Source organism: Bos indicus x Bos taurus, chromosome 7, assembly GCF_003369695.1.
Source record: "Bos indicus x Bos taurus breed Angus x Brahman F1 hybrid chromosome 7, Bos_hybrid_MaternalHap_v2.0, whole genome shotgun sequence".
Taxonomy (NCBI): domain Eukaryota; kingdom Metazoa; phylum Chordata; class Mammalia; order Artiodactyla; family Bovidae; genus Bos; species Bos indicus x Bos taurus.
In genome coordinates, this window is record NC_040082.1 from 95,951,274 (window position 1) to 95,967,758 (window position 16,485).

Consider the following 16,485-nt stretch of genomic DNA (forward strand, 5'->3'; position numbering starts at 1 on the left):
TGACCTCCTGCTGATGCCTCCCACTGGCAGAACCCAACGCAACTGGAAGCCGGAGGTGAAGGAAATTGATTGATCTGATCCTTGGGTGAGCCTCCTGGTTAAAGACCTTTTGCACATGTGTTTTTCATCTACTCTTTTTTATTTTATTTTAAATGTTTATTTGTCTGTGCGTGCTAATTCTCTTTGGTCGTATCTGACTCTGTGTGACCCTATGGACTGTAGCCTGCCAGGCTCCTCTGTCCATGGGATTTCCCAGGCAAGAATATTGGAGTGGGTTGCTGTTTCTTTCTCCAGGGGATCTTCCAGACCTAGAAATCAAACCTGCATCTCCTACATCACAGGTGAATACTATATTCCAATAAAAATTAATTTAAAAAATCAGTATTCAGGTCACGTGAAATTAAATTACAGGGATGAAAATGGAAGTATTAGTTGTCCTGCTGCTGCTGCTAAGTCCAGTCATGTCCAATTCTTTGCGATCTTATGGGCTATAGCCTGTCAGGCTCCTTTATCCATGGGATTCTCCAGGCAAGAATACTGGAGCGGGTAGCCATTCCCTTCTCCAGGGGAATCTTCCCAACCCAGGGATGGAACCCAGGTCTCCTGCATTGCAGGGAAATTCTTCACCCTCTGAACCCCACATGCCTGTGGGGATCATGTGCAGCATGATGGGGATCTTAGTTCCCTGACCAGGGATCGAATCCTTGTCCTCTGCAGACTCCAAAATAATTTTTTTTTTATTGAGATAGCATTTATATGCCATAAACATTGCCCTGTTTAAGTGCACAATTCTGTGGGTTTGGGTGGATTCATAAGCTTATGCAACCATCACCATTATCTACTTTTAGATATTCTTTTGCAGGTATTCCAACCTTGCTTCAAAAATCCAGTACAGATGGAGCAGAAAGGAGGAACTGATTTGAAAAAATATTAAGTAACCCCTGCACTGACTCAAAGAGATCTCTTCCGAGGGTCCGGGATTCTCCTTTCAGTTTCCCTTTTATTGAAAGAGGCTCTAAAGACCAGCATAGACCGAGTTGGATGGCCCCAGACTAGATTCCTGCCTCTCCCCACCCCTCCCAACCCTGTCTCTTGAAACTGGGGATGTTCTGAGTGACTCCATCTCATAAGGCTGCCGAGCAAACTTTAATTAAAAAACTTTGCCTGGAGCTTGGCATTCCAAGGTGGTTATTGAACCCAAAACCACAACAAATATTCCAAGTGAAATGAAACAGTCCAGAGGACTTTGGTTTCAGCACTTTATTGCTAGTCCTGCTTGGTAGAAGATGACACCAGGGGAGTCACCTGCCCAGGGCAACCCACTGAATGAAAGGCAAAATCAGCATTTACACCCAGAGTCCATTTGCTTCCGAATTCTCAAGAGGAGGGCCAAGAAATGTGGGGGACACGTCTCAGGGTTCAGACGGAATCCTTATTGGTTTAAAAAAAAATTAAATTGTGGAAAAGTATATACAATACAAAAGGTGTCATCTTTACTATTTTTTTTTTTGGCCGACGCATGCAGGATCTGAGTTCCCTGACCAGGGATCGAACCTGCACCCCTTGCATGGAGAGCATGGGGTCTTAACCACTGGACCACCAGGGAAGTCCCTCTTCACTATTTTTAAGTGTATAGTTGACTAGATTTTTTTTTAAATTTGCTCATTTATTTTTAGCTGTGCTGCATCTTCATTGCTGTGTGCCGCCTTTCTCTAGTCGCAGTGAGCAAGGACTGCTCTCTAGTCTAGTCCTCTCTAGCTGTGGTACTTGGGCTTCTCGTTGCAGTGGCTTCTCTTGTTGTAGAGCATGGGCTCTAGGGCTCTCGGGCTTCAGTAATGGTGACTCCCAGGCTGTAGAGCACAGGCTCAACAGTTGTGGCACACAGGCTCAGCTGCTCCGCGGTGTGGGGGATCTTCCCTGTTCAGGGATTGTCTTCTACATGGGCAGGTGGATTCTTTACCACTGAGCCACCAGTGAAGCCCCTCCAGTTCATTAGTGATAAGTATATTTACAATGTTGTGTAACTGCCACCACCATCCATCTCCAAGAACTCTTTCTTCATCTTGCAGAATTGGAACGCTATCGCCATTAACCACTAACTCTCCATTCCCCCATTTCCCAGCCCCTGGCACCCACCGTTCTACTTTGTCTCTTTGAACCTGACTCCTCTGGGACCTCATATAAGTGGAATCATACAGTATTTATCCTTTCGTGTCTGGCTTCTTTCACTCAGCAGAGTGTCCTCACGTTTCATACATGTTTTAGCACGTGTCAGAATTTCCTTCCTTTTTAAGGCTGAATAAATACTCCATTGTACAGATGGATCACAGTTTGTTTATCCAGTCATCTGTTGATGGACATTTGGGTTGGTTCCTCCTTCTGCCTATTGTGGACAACGCTGTGCTGAACATGGGCGTACAATATCTTTTCAGTTCTTTTGGGTAATACCCAGGAACGGAACTGCTGAGTCGTATGGTAATTTTATTTCACTGTTTGAGGAACTGCCTTACCACTTTCCGTAGGGGCTGCACCATTTTACATTCTTACCAACAGTGCCTGCCTCATGCCTAACGTGCCAAGTGCTCGGTCAGGTCCGACTCTTTGCGACCCCATGTACTGTAGCTTGCCAGGCTCCTCAGTCTATGGGATTTTCCAAGCAAGAATACTGGAGTGGGTTGCCGTTTCCTTCTCCAGGGGGTCTTCCCGACCCTGGGATTGAACCTGAGTCTCCTGTGTCTCTGCATTGCAGGTGGATTCTTTACCTGCTGATCCATCTGGGATGCCCACCAACAGTGCACAGGGTTCCAATTTCTTTACATCATCGCAAACACTTGCTATTTTCTGGGCATTAAAAAAATGTAGTCATGCTAATAGGTGTGAGAAAGGCCCTATTTCTTTTTAATGTTTTTATTTATACATGAGAAATTGAGCTTTATTACTACAGTGATTACTATTAGCTGCAAATATATATTTTATGAAAAAATATACATACATTGCTGGTATGTATGCAAACACATTTTACTGATGGATTGCATGTGTGCTAAGTTGCTTCCTTCATGTCCAATTCTTTGTGACCCTATGGACTGTAGCTCGCCGGGCTCCTCTGTCCATGGGAATTCTCCAGGCAAGAATATTGGAGTGGGTTGCCATGTCCTCCTCCAGGCGATTTTCCCAACCTAGGAATCGAACCCTCATCTTTTACATCTCCTACATTGGCAGGCAGGTTCTTTACCACTAGCACCACCTGGGAAGCCCTTCTGATGGAGTATGTGACCAGAATGTCTGGAAACCCCTTAGTCAAACCAGCTTTGAGTGTGTGTGTAGGAGGGGAGGAGGGATGGGAATGTTTGGATCATTCCTAAATTCCTAGACTGAAGATAATGAAGTCCAGAGGTTGACTGAGACAGCCTGTCTCATCCTTCAAGGTCCAAGGACAACGCCCCCTCCTCCAGGAAGACTTCCTTGCGTTCCCGGACACAACTCCAGCTCTCTGATCTGGGCTCCTCAGCCCAGGATGCCAGGATCCTAGGGTCCGCTCTCTCTGCTCCTAGCCTTGACCACAGAGGGGTCTGTACCTGGAGGCTGAGTGCTCTCTGGGGTTCCGGCAATGCCCAGACACAAAAATGTGTCAGGCAGAGTTTGTTGAATGAATGAATGAATGAATGAGTGAAGGGTCGTACATCCAGAGAGGGGTGTGAACTAAAGAGGCTTGGTTGTTCAGGGGTGAGGAGGGTTGGGTGAGGCTCTGTTCATCGGGGCCACACTGGGGTGCGGAAGCAGCTGCAGGCCAGGCACCGAAGGCCAAGGTTGAGGAGGCGTGGCCAGCGGAAGAGCAGGCAGTGGGAGGTTCGCACATACAGGCTGCCGGAGGGGTCCATGGCCTTGAGTGCGATCAGTGGAGTGTAGCGGGTGTTGGTCCGTCGGCGCAAGGGTGGTCTGGCCGAGCCGATGACCTTGACGATGACCTGTGGGGTGGAGTCCTGAGCTCTGGGACCCAAGGAGGGGCAGGGTTTCTGTAGGGAGGGGCCCCCTCACATACCTGAGTCATGTCTTGGGGCTCCAGGCCCCACCTCACCTTGGCTACATCCTGTGGGCTCTGTCCCACGTTGTGAAAGAGCTCCCTGGAGGCTGGGAGGTACAGATCTCGAAAGTAGCTCAGGGTGTCAGGGTCGGTGCCTGGGAACTCGGCTGTGGAAACCTGCTCTAGGAGCTTGCCCTCAAATTCTGTGACAACCGGGCCTGGCTCCACCAGGGAGATGCTGAGAAAAGGGGGAGGGGAGAGAGTCTGGTGCCCCCCAAATGCCAGATACCCCATTTTGTCTAATACTGTCTCTCTCTCTGTCTCTGTTTTTTTTTTTTTGTGGCTGCATGACATGTAGGATCTTAGTTCCCTGACCAAGGATTGAGCCCATTCCTCTTGCATTGGAAGTGAAGTCTTAACCACTGGACCGCCAGGAAAGTCTCCGATACTGTCCCTCTTTTCTCCTCACTTCCTCATGTCTCCCATTGTTATTTCATGCCTCCTTGCTCCCACCCGTCTCCTCTGCTACTCCTCTCTCCTTGTCTGTCCTGCCACTGCCTCCATCCCCCCATCACTGTCCAAATGCCCGCCTCACAAGATGTTGAACTGTAGCAGCTGGACAGCCAGACTTTCGAAGAACCCCTCCATGGCAAACTTGGAGGCCGCGTAGACTTCGTTGAACACGACACCTGAGAAGATGGCAGGAAGGCAGGCCCTTTGGGGGTCTGGGTGGTGGGCTTGGTGGGTCCAGAGGGATGGGGTCTTGGGAGACAGAGCAAAGAGGATTTAGAGATCAGAGGATATCTGGGGCCAATGTGGTGGGTGTATGGTAGTGTGTTATGGGACCATGTGGGGTCAGGATGAAGTTGGGGTGCCAGGTCCCAGCTCTTCCTTGCAGTGTTCCATCCATCCTTAGTCCAAGGAACTCTCCTATTTCCCTCCATCCTCTAAACGCTTGGGCCGCTTGGTCATGGGATTCCTGGGATCCACAAGGACAACCCCACTCACCAGGGTCTTTATTGGCCCCTTTATTGAACAGTGAATGTGTCCCCCCAAAGTCAGGGAGTGTAGCTGGAAGAGGGACCAGAGAGCTGGGTAAATGCAGATTTTCCATGTCAGGGTTACAAGTAGGGTGGATTCCTTAGGGGGCTGCTGGAGAGAGAGGCAGCTCCAAGGAAATTTCCAGGGAGAGGAAGGAAGTTGAGAGGGGTTCAAGGAGGAAAGAGCAGGCACAAGGATGGCAAGTAGGTGGCCTCCATAGTAGGCCTATAGCAGACATCTCTAGTCAATCACCACTCTCTTTCCTGCAGAACCTCAGAGTCCCAGATCTAGACATCTCTGGGGTCTGATGGGATCTGGCAAGAAGGAGTCTCCGGAGGAGTGCTGATGGTTCCTTTCAATTTTGTGGGATGGTTGGAAGAGATTTTTGGAGGTCTCCAGAAGTGGGGTTGATAATGGATGTGGATGGCCATTGGCAGCATGTATACCAGCCCTGTCTACTCCTGTACTATGGTAGACATAATTAATCTATCCCAGAACTTCTTCCTCCTGAAGTTCAGTATTCTTCTCAATGCAGGCCTATGTAGGGAATATGAGTTAAAACCTAGTTGCCATCCTTCCAGCTGGGGGAGGGTCAGACACTGGGAGGATTCCCAGCATTGGATCCTCAGGACTCACCCTGCAGCCCCATGACACTGCTGACCACCACGATGTGGCCCTGTCGCCTCCTCTTCATGCTGGGAAGCACAGCTTTGACCAGCCGGACAGCCCCAAAAAAGTTGGTATCAAAGACGTTCTGCATGGCAGCTAGGCTGAGCCCTTCCAAGGGCCCCACCAGGCCCACTCCAGCATTATTCACTAAGGTGGGTAGGAGTGAGGGTTACTTTGAAGTCCCCCAACCCTTCTAGGGTCACTTTCCCAAGGACACTCACTAAATTGTTCCCCCCTGCCCCCACTCCAGGTCTGGGGTTAATCCAGGGTATCTAGGGCAGACAAATGTGGAGCCTTGAAAATCTTTAGATACAGTTTAGCATTTGTTATAGGGGACTCTTAACCCTGGGTGGGGAAGAGGACTGCTGGGAACAGCCTCTCCTTCAATGCATGAGCAATTCAGCTCTGACCCCAAATTGCATCAAAACAGCCACATCCACCCCTTCTTAGAGGACCATTTAGGGACCATGAGTTGCTTCTTCATCATGCTCCTTTCCCTCAATGACTCATCAAATTAATTTCCCCAACCACGTATGGTTTTCTTCATACGTGAGAAGTTCCGTTAAAAAAAATCCACCCTGTTCCCAGATCTCAATTTATTTTTTGTTTCTTTAATAAACTGAATGGTATCCTGGGCTCTTAGCCAACTGGTCTACCCCTTCCATACAGTGTCAGAGGTTGCTGGTCAAACAATAGGGCTGGTTCCCAGACACTGGAGAGGGCTTGCTGTGATTGAGGATCTCTGCTTAGGCCAAGGAGGAGGCAAGTGACCCCAGGGGATGCTCAGACTCACCCAGCACGTCCACTTCCCCTCCCTGGATGCAGCTGAGACACTGGGCCACTGACTCATCACTGCACACGTCCAGCTGGGCCACGGTGAGGGTCTGACCCAGAGCCTCCCCAGCGGCTGCCTCCAGTGTCCCCTTCTTTCCCAGGTCCCTCATGGTGGCCACCACTGGGAACAGAGAGCAGAGTTGGAGCAGGCACTGGGGTTCCTTTACCCTATGAGTGAACTTCCATGTTCCTGTGATACTGCATGAGGAATGTCACAGAGGAATGGAGACTCATAGGTTTACACATCTACATTCACCATACAATCACAAATGCATATTTATGTGCAGACATTTATATGTACCTCCATCCATCCATCCATTAATCTAACAAACATTTATTTACGTTCACTTTACCCTATGCCCTATTCGAGGTGCAGAGGCTATCCCATGAAATAAGATAAAGTGCATGCCCTCAAGGAATTCAGAACCAGTAGGTAAGACAATAAAATAAACATAGAACAGGTTGGCTTGAGAAAGGAAATGCCTGCATATCTAAAGTCAACATATGCCTGTTATATGGAGTGAAGTAAGTCAGAAAGACAAAAACAAATGTTGTATATTACGCATATATACGGAATCTAGAAAAATAGTACTGGTAAGCTTATTTGCAGGGAAGGAATGGAGACACAGATGTAGAGAATGGACACAGTGGGGGAAGGAGAGGGTAGGATGAATTGAGAACGTAGCATTGACATATATACACTACCACGTGTAAAATAGATAGTGGGAAGCTGCTGTTTAACACAGGGAGCCCAGCCTCCATTCTGTGATGACCTAGAGGAATGGGAGTGGGAAGGAGGGGATATAATAGAATTGTGGCTGATTCGCATTGTATGGCAGAAACCAACACAACATTGTAAAGCCACTGTGCTGTGCTAAGTCACTTCATGTCCAACTCTTTGTGACGCCATGGACCATAGCCTGCCAGGCTCCTCTGTCCATGGGATTCTCCAGGCAAGAATACTGGAGTGGGTTACCATTTCCTTCTCCAGGGGATCTTTCTGACCCAGGGATTGAACCCGTGTATCTCACGTCTCCTGCATTGGCAGGTGGGTTCTTTATAACTAGCACCACCTTATCCTCCAATAAAAAAATAAAGTCAACATATGTGCAAATATGCACATGTAAGTATGAATAGCCACATTTACATCATCAGCATAGATTGCAATTTATTGAATACCTACTATGTGCCATATACTATGCTAAACATTTTTTAATAAGTGCTAACTCTAATCCTCACAGGAATCCTATGATTAGGTCATTGACTTATTTTCCAAAGATGGCCACAATATCTTTTATTGCTCATGCTCTTCTACAATGTAGCTTCTCACCCAGCAGGACATGAAATCTGATTCTTGAATCCTGTGACTGGCTGGGAATCAATAGACTGTGGTAAAGGTAACACTGTGTGGCTTCGGAGATTAGGATGGAAAAGATGTTGCAGTTTCTGCCTTGCTTGCTGGAACACTTACTCTTGAAGCCTTTAGCCACCCTATAGTAGCCCTGTCCTGAGGCCACCATGCTGGGAGGAAGCCCAAGCCAACCCAGACAGAAAGACCCCATGAAGCAGCCCCGAGATGACTGGAAGGCAGAGAGATGTCTGCCCAACCCTGACATGTTCCAGTCTCCTTTGTTGTAGCCTTTGACCTTGAGCCTGAACTGCCCAGCTGAGCTCTTCCAAATTCATAACCTTTGTAAATCTCTCAAGATAGATGATCACAGCTGTTGTATGCCATACATTTTTGGGTGCTCTGTTTTTAACAGTAGTAATCAGAACACATAGATAATGTTATTATCCCCATTAACTCACCAAGTCTCAACAAAATGAAGTTTCTTGCCTAATTTATCCTTGTTGTTTAGTTGCTAAGTCAAATCTGACTCTCTGCGACCCCATGGACTGTAGCCCGCCAGGCTCCTCTGACCATGGGTTTTGCCAAAGTTGTGCATCTCTCTAAGACAGAGAGCAGAGCCCTGGGAGAAGCAGCCTTGCCAAGTGGGGCAATGTCCTCACCCTTGCATCCTCCTATTAAGTAATGGCCCTTTGGATGCTTCGACTCTAGTGTGCTCTGGGTCAGAGGTTCTGGGTGGGGTGCAGATTGGGGCCATTGACCCTAGAGCGGCAGGAGGCCAAGTCTTTAGATGTACAGCGCCCTCCCCTCCCCAAACCCTCAAGGTCAGGGTCACTTAAGAGGCTTATCACTGAATAGTAATCTGGGGAGGCATGGGGGAGGGGAATGCGTAAGTGAAACCTCAGAAAAGGGCTGTCCTCCCCAGCCAGCCCTTCTAAAAATATCACACACGCCTACCCCGCTTCCTTTATTTTGCTTCTGACCACTCATCAGCACTAGCCACATAATACAATTAAATTATCTGTTTAATATTTGTCTTCCCTCTCCTCCCCCAGATTTTTGTCTTTTTTTTTTTTTTTGCAGCTGTATTTCCACACCTAAAACCTGAGACCCAACAGGTGCATCAGAAGCTTTCTTTGGATGGGGGATGATTCACAAGCAGAGGTGGGAAGGGGGCCTCTCGGTGTTCTGGGTTCTCTCCAAGTTCACCAAGGCAGCTGAAGGCATGGACTATCGGAAATAGTTCGGGGAGAGCTGAGGGGTCCTGGGAAACCATGCCCACTCCTGTCTTTCCTGGCCTGTCCTCCCCACCTCCAGGCCCCTTACCCTGGTAGCGCTGCCTGGGGTCATGAGCCAGCTGCACTGCCAGCTCCAAGCCGATCCCAGAGGAGCATCCTGAGATGAGTACAGTCCGGGGTGCATCAGCCATGTTGATTCCTCCCTGGACGCGTGACCTCCACTGGCCAGCAGCTGACTCCCACCACCTGTCATCCGATCATCTGCTCTCTCCTAAGCACCCTCCACCTGATCCCCAGCAGCGTGAAGGGACCCTGGGATCCCTCGATTATGAACTGACCTTGCACAGGCAGCCACGGGGCGGGAGGATGGTGGGGGTGGGGGTGGGGGGAAGAATCCCTTAACTTCAATATAGTCCTTTCTTTTTATCTGTCAAATATTTCCTTTCCTCCCCAATACACTCATAACTGGGGGCTTTTGTTATGATGATAAGTTATTCAGGGCTGGGGGGGGGGCGGAGTTGGGGTGCATGGGGAATGAGCAGGGGTGTTCTCTTGCTGTTTCTACCCTGGGCAAAGAATCTCTGGTGGAGAGAGTGTGGTCCCAGAAGTGTCCTTTCAAAGAGAGAAAGGGCATAGAAATGGCAGAAGATAAGGTTAGACTATAGGAAGAACTTCCCAACAAAACAGGGCAGGGCAGGAACTTCATGGGTCTTCAGCTAGGGAAGTCTTGGTCTCCGGGTGTCCCTGAAGAGGGAAGAGAAATGACTTGAGGAGATTCCCTCTCCTCCTCCCACTCAGGGCCCCCCCTCCCCCTCACGCCAGATGGGTCCCCACCCCCTCCTCCCCAGGGACACAAAGTCTCTTTGTGTAAGAGTCAGAGGCCGGGAGGGAGGCTTCTCCCTCTTCCCCATGGGGGGCGGGGCAGTTCTGGGCCCGGGACACGCCCCTTGGGTTCCTCCCTGCGGAAGCTCTCAGATCCTGCCTGTCTGCGCTTGTTCAATTGCACAGACAGCTCCGCCTGACCTGACCCCCTGGGTCCCCCTCACACTGGGGTGGGGAGGGTTCCCAGTGGGGTGAAGGGAGCGTTCTGCTTCACCCCAGGAATGACAGGGGTCCACCCCTCCCTGCAGCAGTGCCCTGCTTGAGGGTAGGACCAGACTCCCTGATTTAATAGGGAAATGCGTAAGGATTCGGAGTTTTGCCTGGGACGTCCTGCTGGGATCTGAGTCTGGGAGAAGAGCGAGGAGGATGGAGGTGGGGGGCTTTATTTGAAGATTAAGAGTTTGGGTTTCTCTGGTGGCTCAGACAACAAAGAATCTGCCTGTGATGCAGGAGACCCAGGTTTGACCCTGGGTCAGGAAGATCCCCTGGAGAAGGAAAAGGCAACCCACTCCAGTATTCTTGCATGGAGAATTCCATGGACAGAGGAGCCTGGCAAGCCATAGCCCATGAGGTCTCCAAAGAGTCAGGCATGACTGAGCACACACAGGGGAGACGGGGTGAGGCTGGTACCTTATTGTGGGGTCAGACAGGTGGGTGAGGATTTAGCATCAGGCTGGGACCCCATTTAGGGGCCTGACTGAGACAAAGGATCTGGTATAAAGCTCTAGCCTCTAATTCCAGGCCCTAGATGGAGGCTGCAGGTTTGAAAGCAACTAAGCTCTTCGACAGAGCCTGTTTGGAGAATAAGTCTGGGACCCTGGAATTTAAGGCTGGGTGGGAATGACCCTCCTCCACTACTGTTATTGTTTAGTCGGCCAGTTGTGTCTGACTCTTTGCAACCCCATGGACTGAAGTATACCAGGCCTCCCTGTCCCTCACCATCTCCTGAAGTTTGCCCAAGTTCATGTCCATTGCATCGGTGATGCTATTCAGATATCTCATCCTCTGATGCACTCTTCTGCCCTCAATCTTCCCCAGTATCAGGGACTTTTCCAATGAGTCGGCTGTTCACATCAGATACTGGAGCTTCAGTTTCAGCAGCAGTCCTTCCAACCAGTATTCAGGTTGATTTCCCTAAGATTTGATGGGTTTGATCTCCTTGTCCAAGGGAGTTTCAGAAGTCTTCTAAAGCACCACATTTCGAAGGTATCAATTCTTTGGCATTCTGCCTTTACCCTCCACTGTCACAACTGTACCTGACCACTGGGAAGACCACAGCCTTGACTATACGGACCTTTGCCGGCAGAGTAATGTCTGTATTTTCCACCACACTGTCTAGGTTTGTCATTGTTTTCCTGCCAAGAAGCAGTCGTCTTCTGATTTCATGGCTGCAGTCATGGGGCCAAGTGCCATGATCTTAGTTTTTTTTTTTTTTTTTTAATAATATTTAGTTTTAAGCCGGCTCTTTCACTCTCCGCTACTGTGGGGTGGGGCAAAAAGGGCCCAGCTCCCGGCCCAGGGCTCCACCCTTAGCCGTCCAATCAGCGCTCAGCACAAACTTTCCCAATTCCCCACACCAGCTGTCAGCTGCCCCCCCTCCCTTGAGCTCCGCCTGGCCGGGCGCTGGAGCGCAGGGAGAGGCCAGGGCGGGGTCTCGGGCAGTCTCCTGCGGATCCCGAGTGGAGTCGGCCGCGGAGGGACTGCACCGAGCCCGAGGAGACGCCGCGCCCCGCAGGCTCCCGGGCTGGTCCCCCGCCTTGAGTGTGGGCCCCGCCGGGATGGGGAGTCGCCGGGGCCCGGGCCAGCCGCGGGCCGGCCTCTGCCTGCTCCTGGCCTCTTTGCAGCTTCTGCCCCGGACGCAGGCCGGTGAGCTGGGAAAGGGGAAATAGGACCTGGAGTGCAGGGTCCAGCGAGGCTCCCAGAGACGCCGCGGAGTGGGGAATGCGGGTGTGCACGTTGCGTGGGGCGCTAGTGTTTGGGCGGTTTGCGGGTGTGACAGTTTGGGGAGGCATGGAAACATGTGACCCTGTTTCGTGGTGTGTGCATGGGAATGCATGCAATTTATAGGTATGTGTGCGTGCGCAGCCATGAGCTTGGGGGCATTTAGAGTGAAATTATGTGTGTGCTCGGAGTGGGAGTTGACGATTGTATGGATATGGGCGATGGGATAATCCCTGGGAGAATCTGTGATTGAGTTGTATTGCGAGTGTGTGTCTGTGTGTGGGGCTGATTTTTAAGAATAACCGCGCGTGTTATGCGTGTGTCTCTGATTGTGTGTCTCTGGGTGACGCTATGAGGGCTGTGGTTGTGACTTGGGGGATACATAGGTAAATAACTGCCCATGAGGATCATTCTAAGGGGGATGGTAGGTGGGGACTTGTAGGGGAGAGGGTTGACCTGGGATTCAGAGCTCCCTTGGCGGCTCCCCAAATGGCTTCACCTTATTCTTCCTCTTCCTCCTTTGTGCCCAGTTAGCGCACTCCCACCTCCTTTCCCCCACATCCCTGCCCCCCTCCCCCACCCCGCGCTCCCCAGAGCCGGGATCAGCACCATGGACAGGGCCTCGGGAGGGCCCTGGGGAGGGGCGAGACGGGGCGGGGCTCAGGGAAGGGAGGGGCGGAGTGCGGGCCGGGTGGTGGGGGGAGTGGAAGTTGCTCCCCCAAGCTGAGCAAGCCTCGGGTGTTTTTCCCGAGGAATTTCTCAGGGCTCCCCCAGGGGGTCCCGGGGGCCGCCGGACGGATGAGTCAGCGCTGACGCACGCCCAGCTGTGCGGTTCTGGCAAGACGCCACGCCCCGCCCCTCAGGGTTCTGGGTCGGGGGCGCCCCGGGCTTTGGGAAGGTCGTGGTTCTTCAAGTGTGACTGAGGGGGCTTCCCTGGTCTAAGATACCCCAAGTCAGGCCCTCCCGGTAATCCTCCACTAAGGTGAACTCAGACGCAGCCCACCCCCACCCGAGCACCCTGGCCCCTCCAACTTTCTCACTTTCTCAGCAGTTCAGAGAGGTCCCTGTTCACGCAGATGATCCCAAATTAGCCTATGCCCCATTCCCACGCTCACACATCCACACAGTCGTGCGATCTTACGCACGCATTCCGAATATAAGGCCCCTGGGACGCCAAGAATGTTAAACACCTGATGCCCACGCCCAGGCAACCCCATCAGCCGTCCGCCACACGGCCTCGGCTTTTGTCACCCGCCTACACTTTCAAACTCTCACGCGTTCTTCCACTGGCATCCACACAAAGCAGTAAATATTCTCAACCAGTCACCCACTCGCTGACTTGGCCTCAGGCTCACAGTTAACCCCACGCCTGCATCTGTTATAGCTCGAGTTTGAGCTATAACAATCACAGATTTCCCTGAATCACCTGCAGAACCTCTGACTCACTGCTGGGACCCCAGAACAAGTCCAAGAACTGCACCTAAACACTCCATCATAGGCCAAATACTCACAGACATAGAGACACCACAAAGAACATGCTCAGCTAGTCCCTGGACCATATAGAGTCAGTCATACACATGCCTGCAGTCTCACCCACATACACTATGGCACGTATACACATTTGCACATTCATATATAAGCTCCCCTACACATCTGAGGGGTCCCAGCCATGTCCCAGCCTGATCCCTGCCTGCCTTTCTCCAGATGCTAGACCCCACCCAGCATCTCCCTGGGGTCCTAAGCAGCACCTGGGAGAGTCTGTGGGGAGAAGGGCAAGCTGGGTGCTCGACAGACCCCCACCTTCTGGTCCTGCAGGCAGAACTCAATGCCTCTTGTGTATTTCCTTGTCACCAAGCCAGCTATGAAAAGAAAGGCAGTTAGTTTCTGAAAGGCCATGACAGAAGGAACACAGATTGAAGTAGGAGACATTTGGGTTAGATGATGGGGAAGGCTTTTAAAATGTGATTGAGCAGTCGGTCGAGGGGAGATCCTTCTGAGTTTGGGTGAAAGGAGAGCCTGGGAGAGCCATGCTGGGTGGAATCATGGATCTCAGCCCTCCCCGGGGCTCCAGCCTGCAGAGAGGGCAGCTGGGCTGATTATTCCACCCAGGAGTGACCCTTGTGGTCAGGAGAGCCTGGGAGTCCAGATCTTAGCCCCAGGGGGCTGTAACCCAAATACCTCTTAATGACAGCCCAGCCACAGAACAGGCAATTCAGGCAATTAAAGATGAGGCTGGTGGAAGCAGCAGAGTTGGGCGGGGGGGTTGGGAGGGTGGGGGGAGTGGGTATGGATAGAAAGAGAGAGAGAGAGAGAGAGAGAGAGAGATGGGAGAGTAATCCACACATAGAGATAGAGAGAGGCATGCAGAGAAAAACAGATGTGAGAACCAGGGAAGTACCAAGAGGCAGAGACAGAGAGAGCTAGAGAGGGAGAGCGAGCGTGAGTTAGCAAAAGAGAGAGGGAGAGGGACTGATTCAGAGTTGGACACAGAAAGTGGGATGGGGAGAAGGCGGGGAGGGGGAGAGAAGGAAAAATAGCAGAAGTTTGGGGCAAGAGAGAGCTGAGGCTGGAACAGGGCTCTGTAGTCTGGTGAATGCAGGATCTGACCCAGGAGGAGCGGAGATGGGAAGCCCACATCTGAGCCCCGATCTCCCCCAAGTCTGGCCCCTCACCCTGGCTCCCCAATGGTGAGCTCAGCCGAGCCGCCCCCGGGGTGAGGTCATGGCAGATTCGGCAGAATCTGGCTCCTGCCAAGAGGCTGGGTCAGGGGGTCAGTGGGACAGTCTGCTGAGGGGAGGGGGATCAGGCAGGGGCTTTGGGCCCAGGGGAGGACCCCACCCACCCTTGCCCAGCCATGTGGTTCTACTTAGCACTGGCCAGGCTGCACCGGGTGGGGCTGGTAGGACAGCCTGGGTTAAGATCTGACTGGACCAGTCTCTTCCTTTGCTGGGATGAGAGGGAGAGGGTCAGAGGGAGGAAGTCAGGAGGTTATCAGGGAGAGGTGGTCAGAGGAGAAGGTCGGAGAGGGTGATGAAATGGGGAGGTCACGGGTTGAAAGAGACTGGGATAGGCAGAGGAAAGAGGTCGGGGGTAGTCAGAAGGAGACGGTCAGGGTCAGGCAGAGGAAGGTTCAGAGGGCATGGCCAGAAATCAGTGGGGATCAGATAAAGTGTGGTCAGAGGGAAGAGATCCAAAATGGCAGTGGTCAAAGAGAGGAAGTCCTGGGCGATGGTGGTCAGAGGAAGAAGCCAGGAGAGGTGGTGGTCAGAGGGAGGAAGTCATGGGTGAATGTTGTCAGAGGAAGTCATGGACGAGCGTGGTCAGAGGGAGGATGTCCGAGGGAGTGGAGCCAAGGGAAGAGGTGGGAAGGACATACAGAAGGAGCCCCTCCTCTCTAAGCGGGTTTCCCCTGGCAAGGGGGCTTCAGGCCTGGGAAGCAGCCCCAGGGAGCTGGTGCGGGGGAGTGTGGAGAGGGGGACCGCCTGGCTCTGGGGCTCAGGCCAGGAAGCTTTGATTCATCCCAGAACTAGGTCAGCTTTTTTTTCTTCTCACCAAAAACCAAGGGAAAAAAAACAGGAGTCAACAAGCTGATGAGGCCGGAACAGCTGTGGAGGGGTGAGGGGAGCACGGGTCCCAGGCCTGCTCCTTCCCCCGACCCATAAACACAGTTGGGGATGCTGAGTCCTCCAAACTGGAGTTGCTCACACAGAGTCCTGGGCTTGTTCTAACTGCCCTGCACCCCGCCTTCTTTCTCTAGTAGATCCTGTGGATGTGCTGAAGGCACTGGGCATGCGGGGGGGCCAGGCTGGTATCCCTGAGGGACCCGGCCTCTGCCCCCAGAGGGTCCCGGAGGGCGACCGAGCATTCCGGGTGGGCAAGACTGGCACACTTGGTGTCCCCACGCAGGAGCTCTTCCAAGGTGAGTCGGGGCCAGAGGGGCTGTGGGTCATCCTGGCAGCTGGGGTCACAGCATGAACTGCCCCCTTCCCTCTGCCCTCCCAGATGGGCACTTTCCTGAGAACTTCTCCATCCTGATCACCCTGCGGGGCCAGCCGGCCAACCGTTCTGTCCTTCTGTCCATCTATGATGAGGGCGGCGTCCGGCAGCTCGGCTTGGCCTTGGGGCCAGCTCTGGACCTCCTAGGTGACTCCTTCAGCCCCCTCCCCCAGCAGGTCAACCTCACGGATGGCAGGTGAATATGGGGAGGGTGGGGGATCCCGGGAGGGTGAGTGAGGAGCACCCCTCCACTGAGACTGTGTGCTTGCAGGTGGCACCGTGTGGCAATCAGTGTGGACGGTGGGATGGTGACCCTGGTGGCTGATTGTGAACCTCAGCTCCCCATGTTGGCTCAGGGACCTCGATTCATCAGTACAGCGGGACTCACTGTGCTGGGGACCCAGGACCTTGGCGAGGAGACTTTTGAGGTAGCCTTTCAGGGATTGGGCTTCCCTGAAAGCTCAGTTGGTAAAGAATCCGCCTACAATGCAGGAGACCTTGGTTCGATTCCTGGG

At 52.2% G+C, this 16,485-nt stretch overlaps 2 protein-coding genes across 3 annotated transcripts in view; one reads left to right on the forward strand and one right to left on the reverse strand.

Moving 5' to 3' along the window:
- Positions 1-3,196: 3,196 nt before the first annotated feature.
- Positions 3,197-9,460, reverse strand: RDH8 (retinol dehydrogenase 8). Its single transcript, XM_027548858.1, has 6 exons — positions 9,240-9,460; positions 6,525-6,686; positions 5,699-5,878; positions 4,617-4,710; positions 4,076-4,259; positions 3,197-3,965 (listed from the first exon to the last, which is right to left on the reverse strand). Exons 1-6 carry the CDS (start codon positions 9,340-9,342, stop codon positions 3,750-3,752), a joined length of 939 nt encoding a protein of 312 aa, XP_027404659.1. The 5' UTR covers positions 9,343-9,460; the 3' UTR covers positions 3,197-3,749.
- A 2,181-nt stretch (positions 9,461-11,641) lies between these two features.
- The window catches only part of COL5A3 (collagen type V alpha 3 chain), a 44,676-nt gene continuing 39,832 nt past the window's right edge, over positions 11,642-16,485 (forward strand). The window contains exons 1-4 of one of the 2 annotated variants that reach the window (XM_027547797.1): positions 11,642-11,899; positions 15,732-15,893; positions 15,977-16,166; positions 16,242-16,398. In XM_027547797.1, the coding sequence (XP_027403598.1) occupies positions 11,812-11,899; positions 15,732-15,893; positions 15,977-16,166; positions 16,242-16,398 (597 nt within the window). In that variant the 5' untranslated portion in view covers positions 11,642-11,811. The remainder of the gene's footprint in view (positions 11,900-15,731; positions 15,894-15,976; positions 16,167-16,241; positions 16,399-16,485) is intronic. The other variant, XM_027547798.1, reaches the window with a different exon arrangement.

Excerpts from the sequence above, each read along its gene's own strand:
- RDH8 (XM_027548858.1), bottom strand. The coding sequence starts at position 9,342 with ATGGCTGATGCACCCCGGACTGTACTCATCTCAGGATGCTCCTCTGGG. Across the intron at positions 4,711-5,698 it reads CAGTGTCATGGGGCTGCAGG|GTGTCGTGTTCAACGAAGTC; the intron begins GTGAGTCCTGAG and ends CCATCTTCTCAG. Across the intron at positions 3,966-4,075 it reads GCCCACAGGATGTAGCCAAG|GTCATCGTCAAGGTCATCGG; the intron begins GTGAGGTGGGGC and ends TCCACCCCACAG.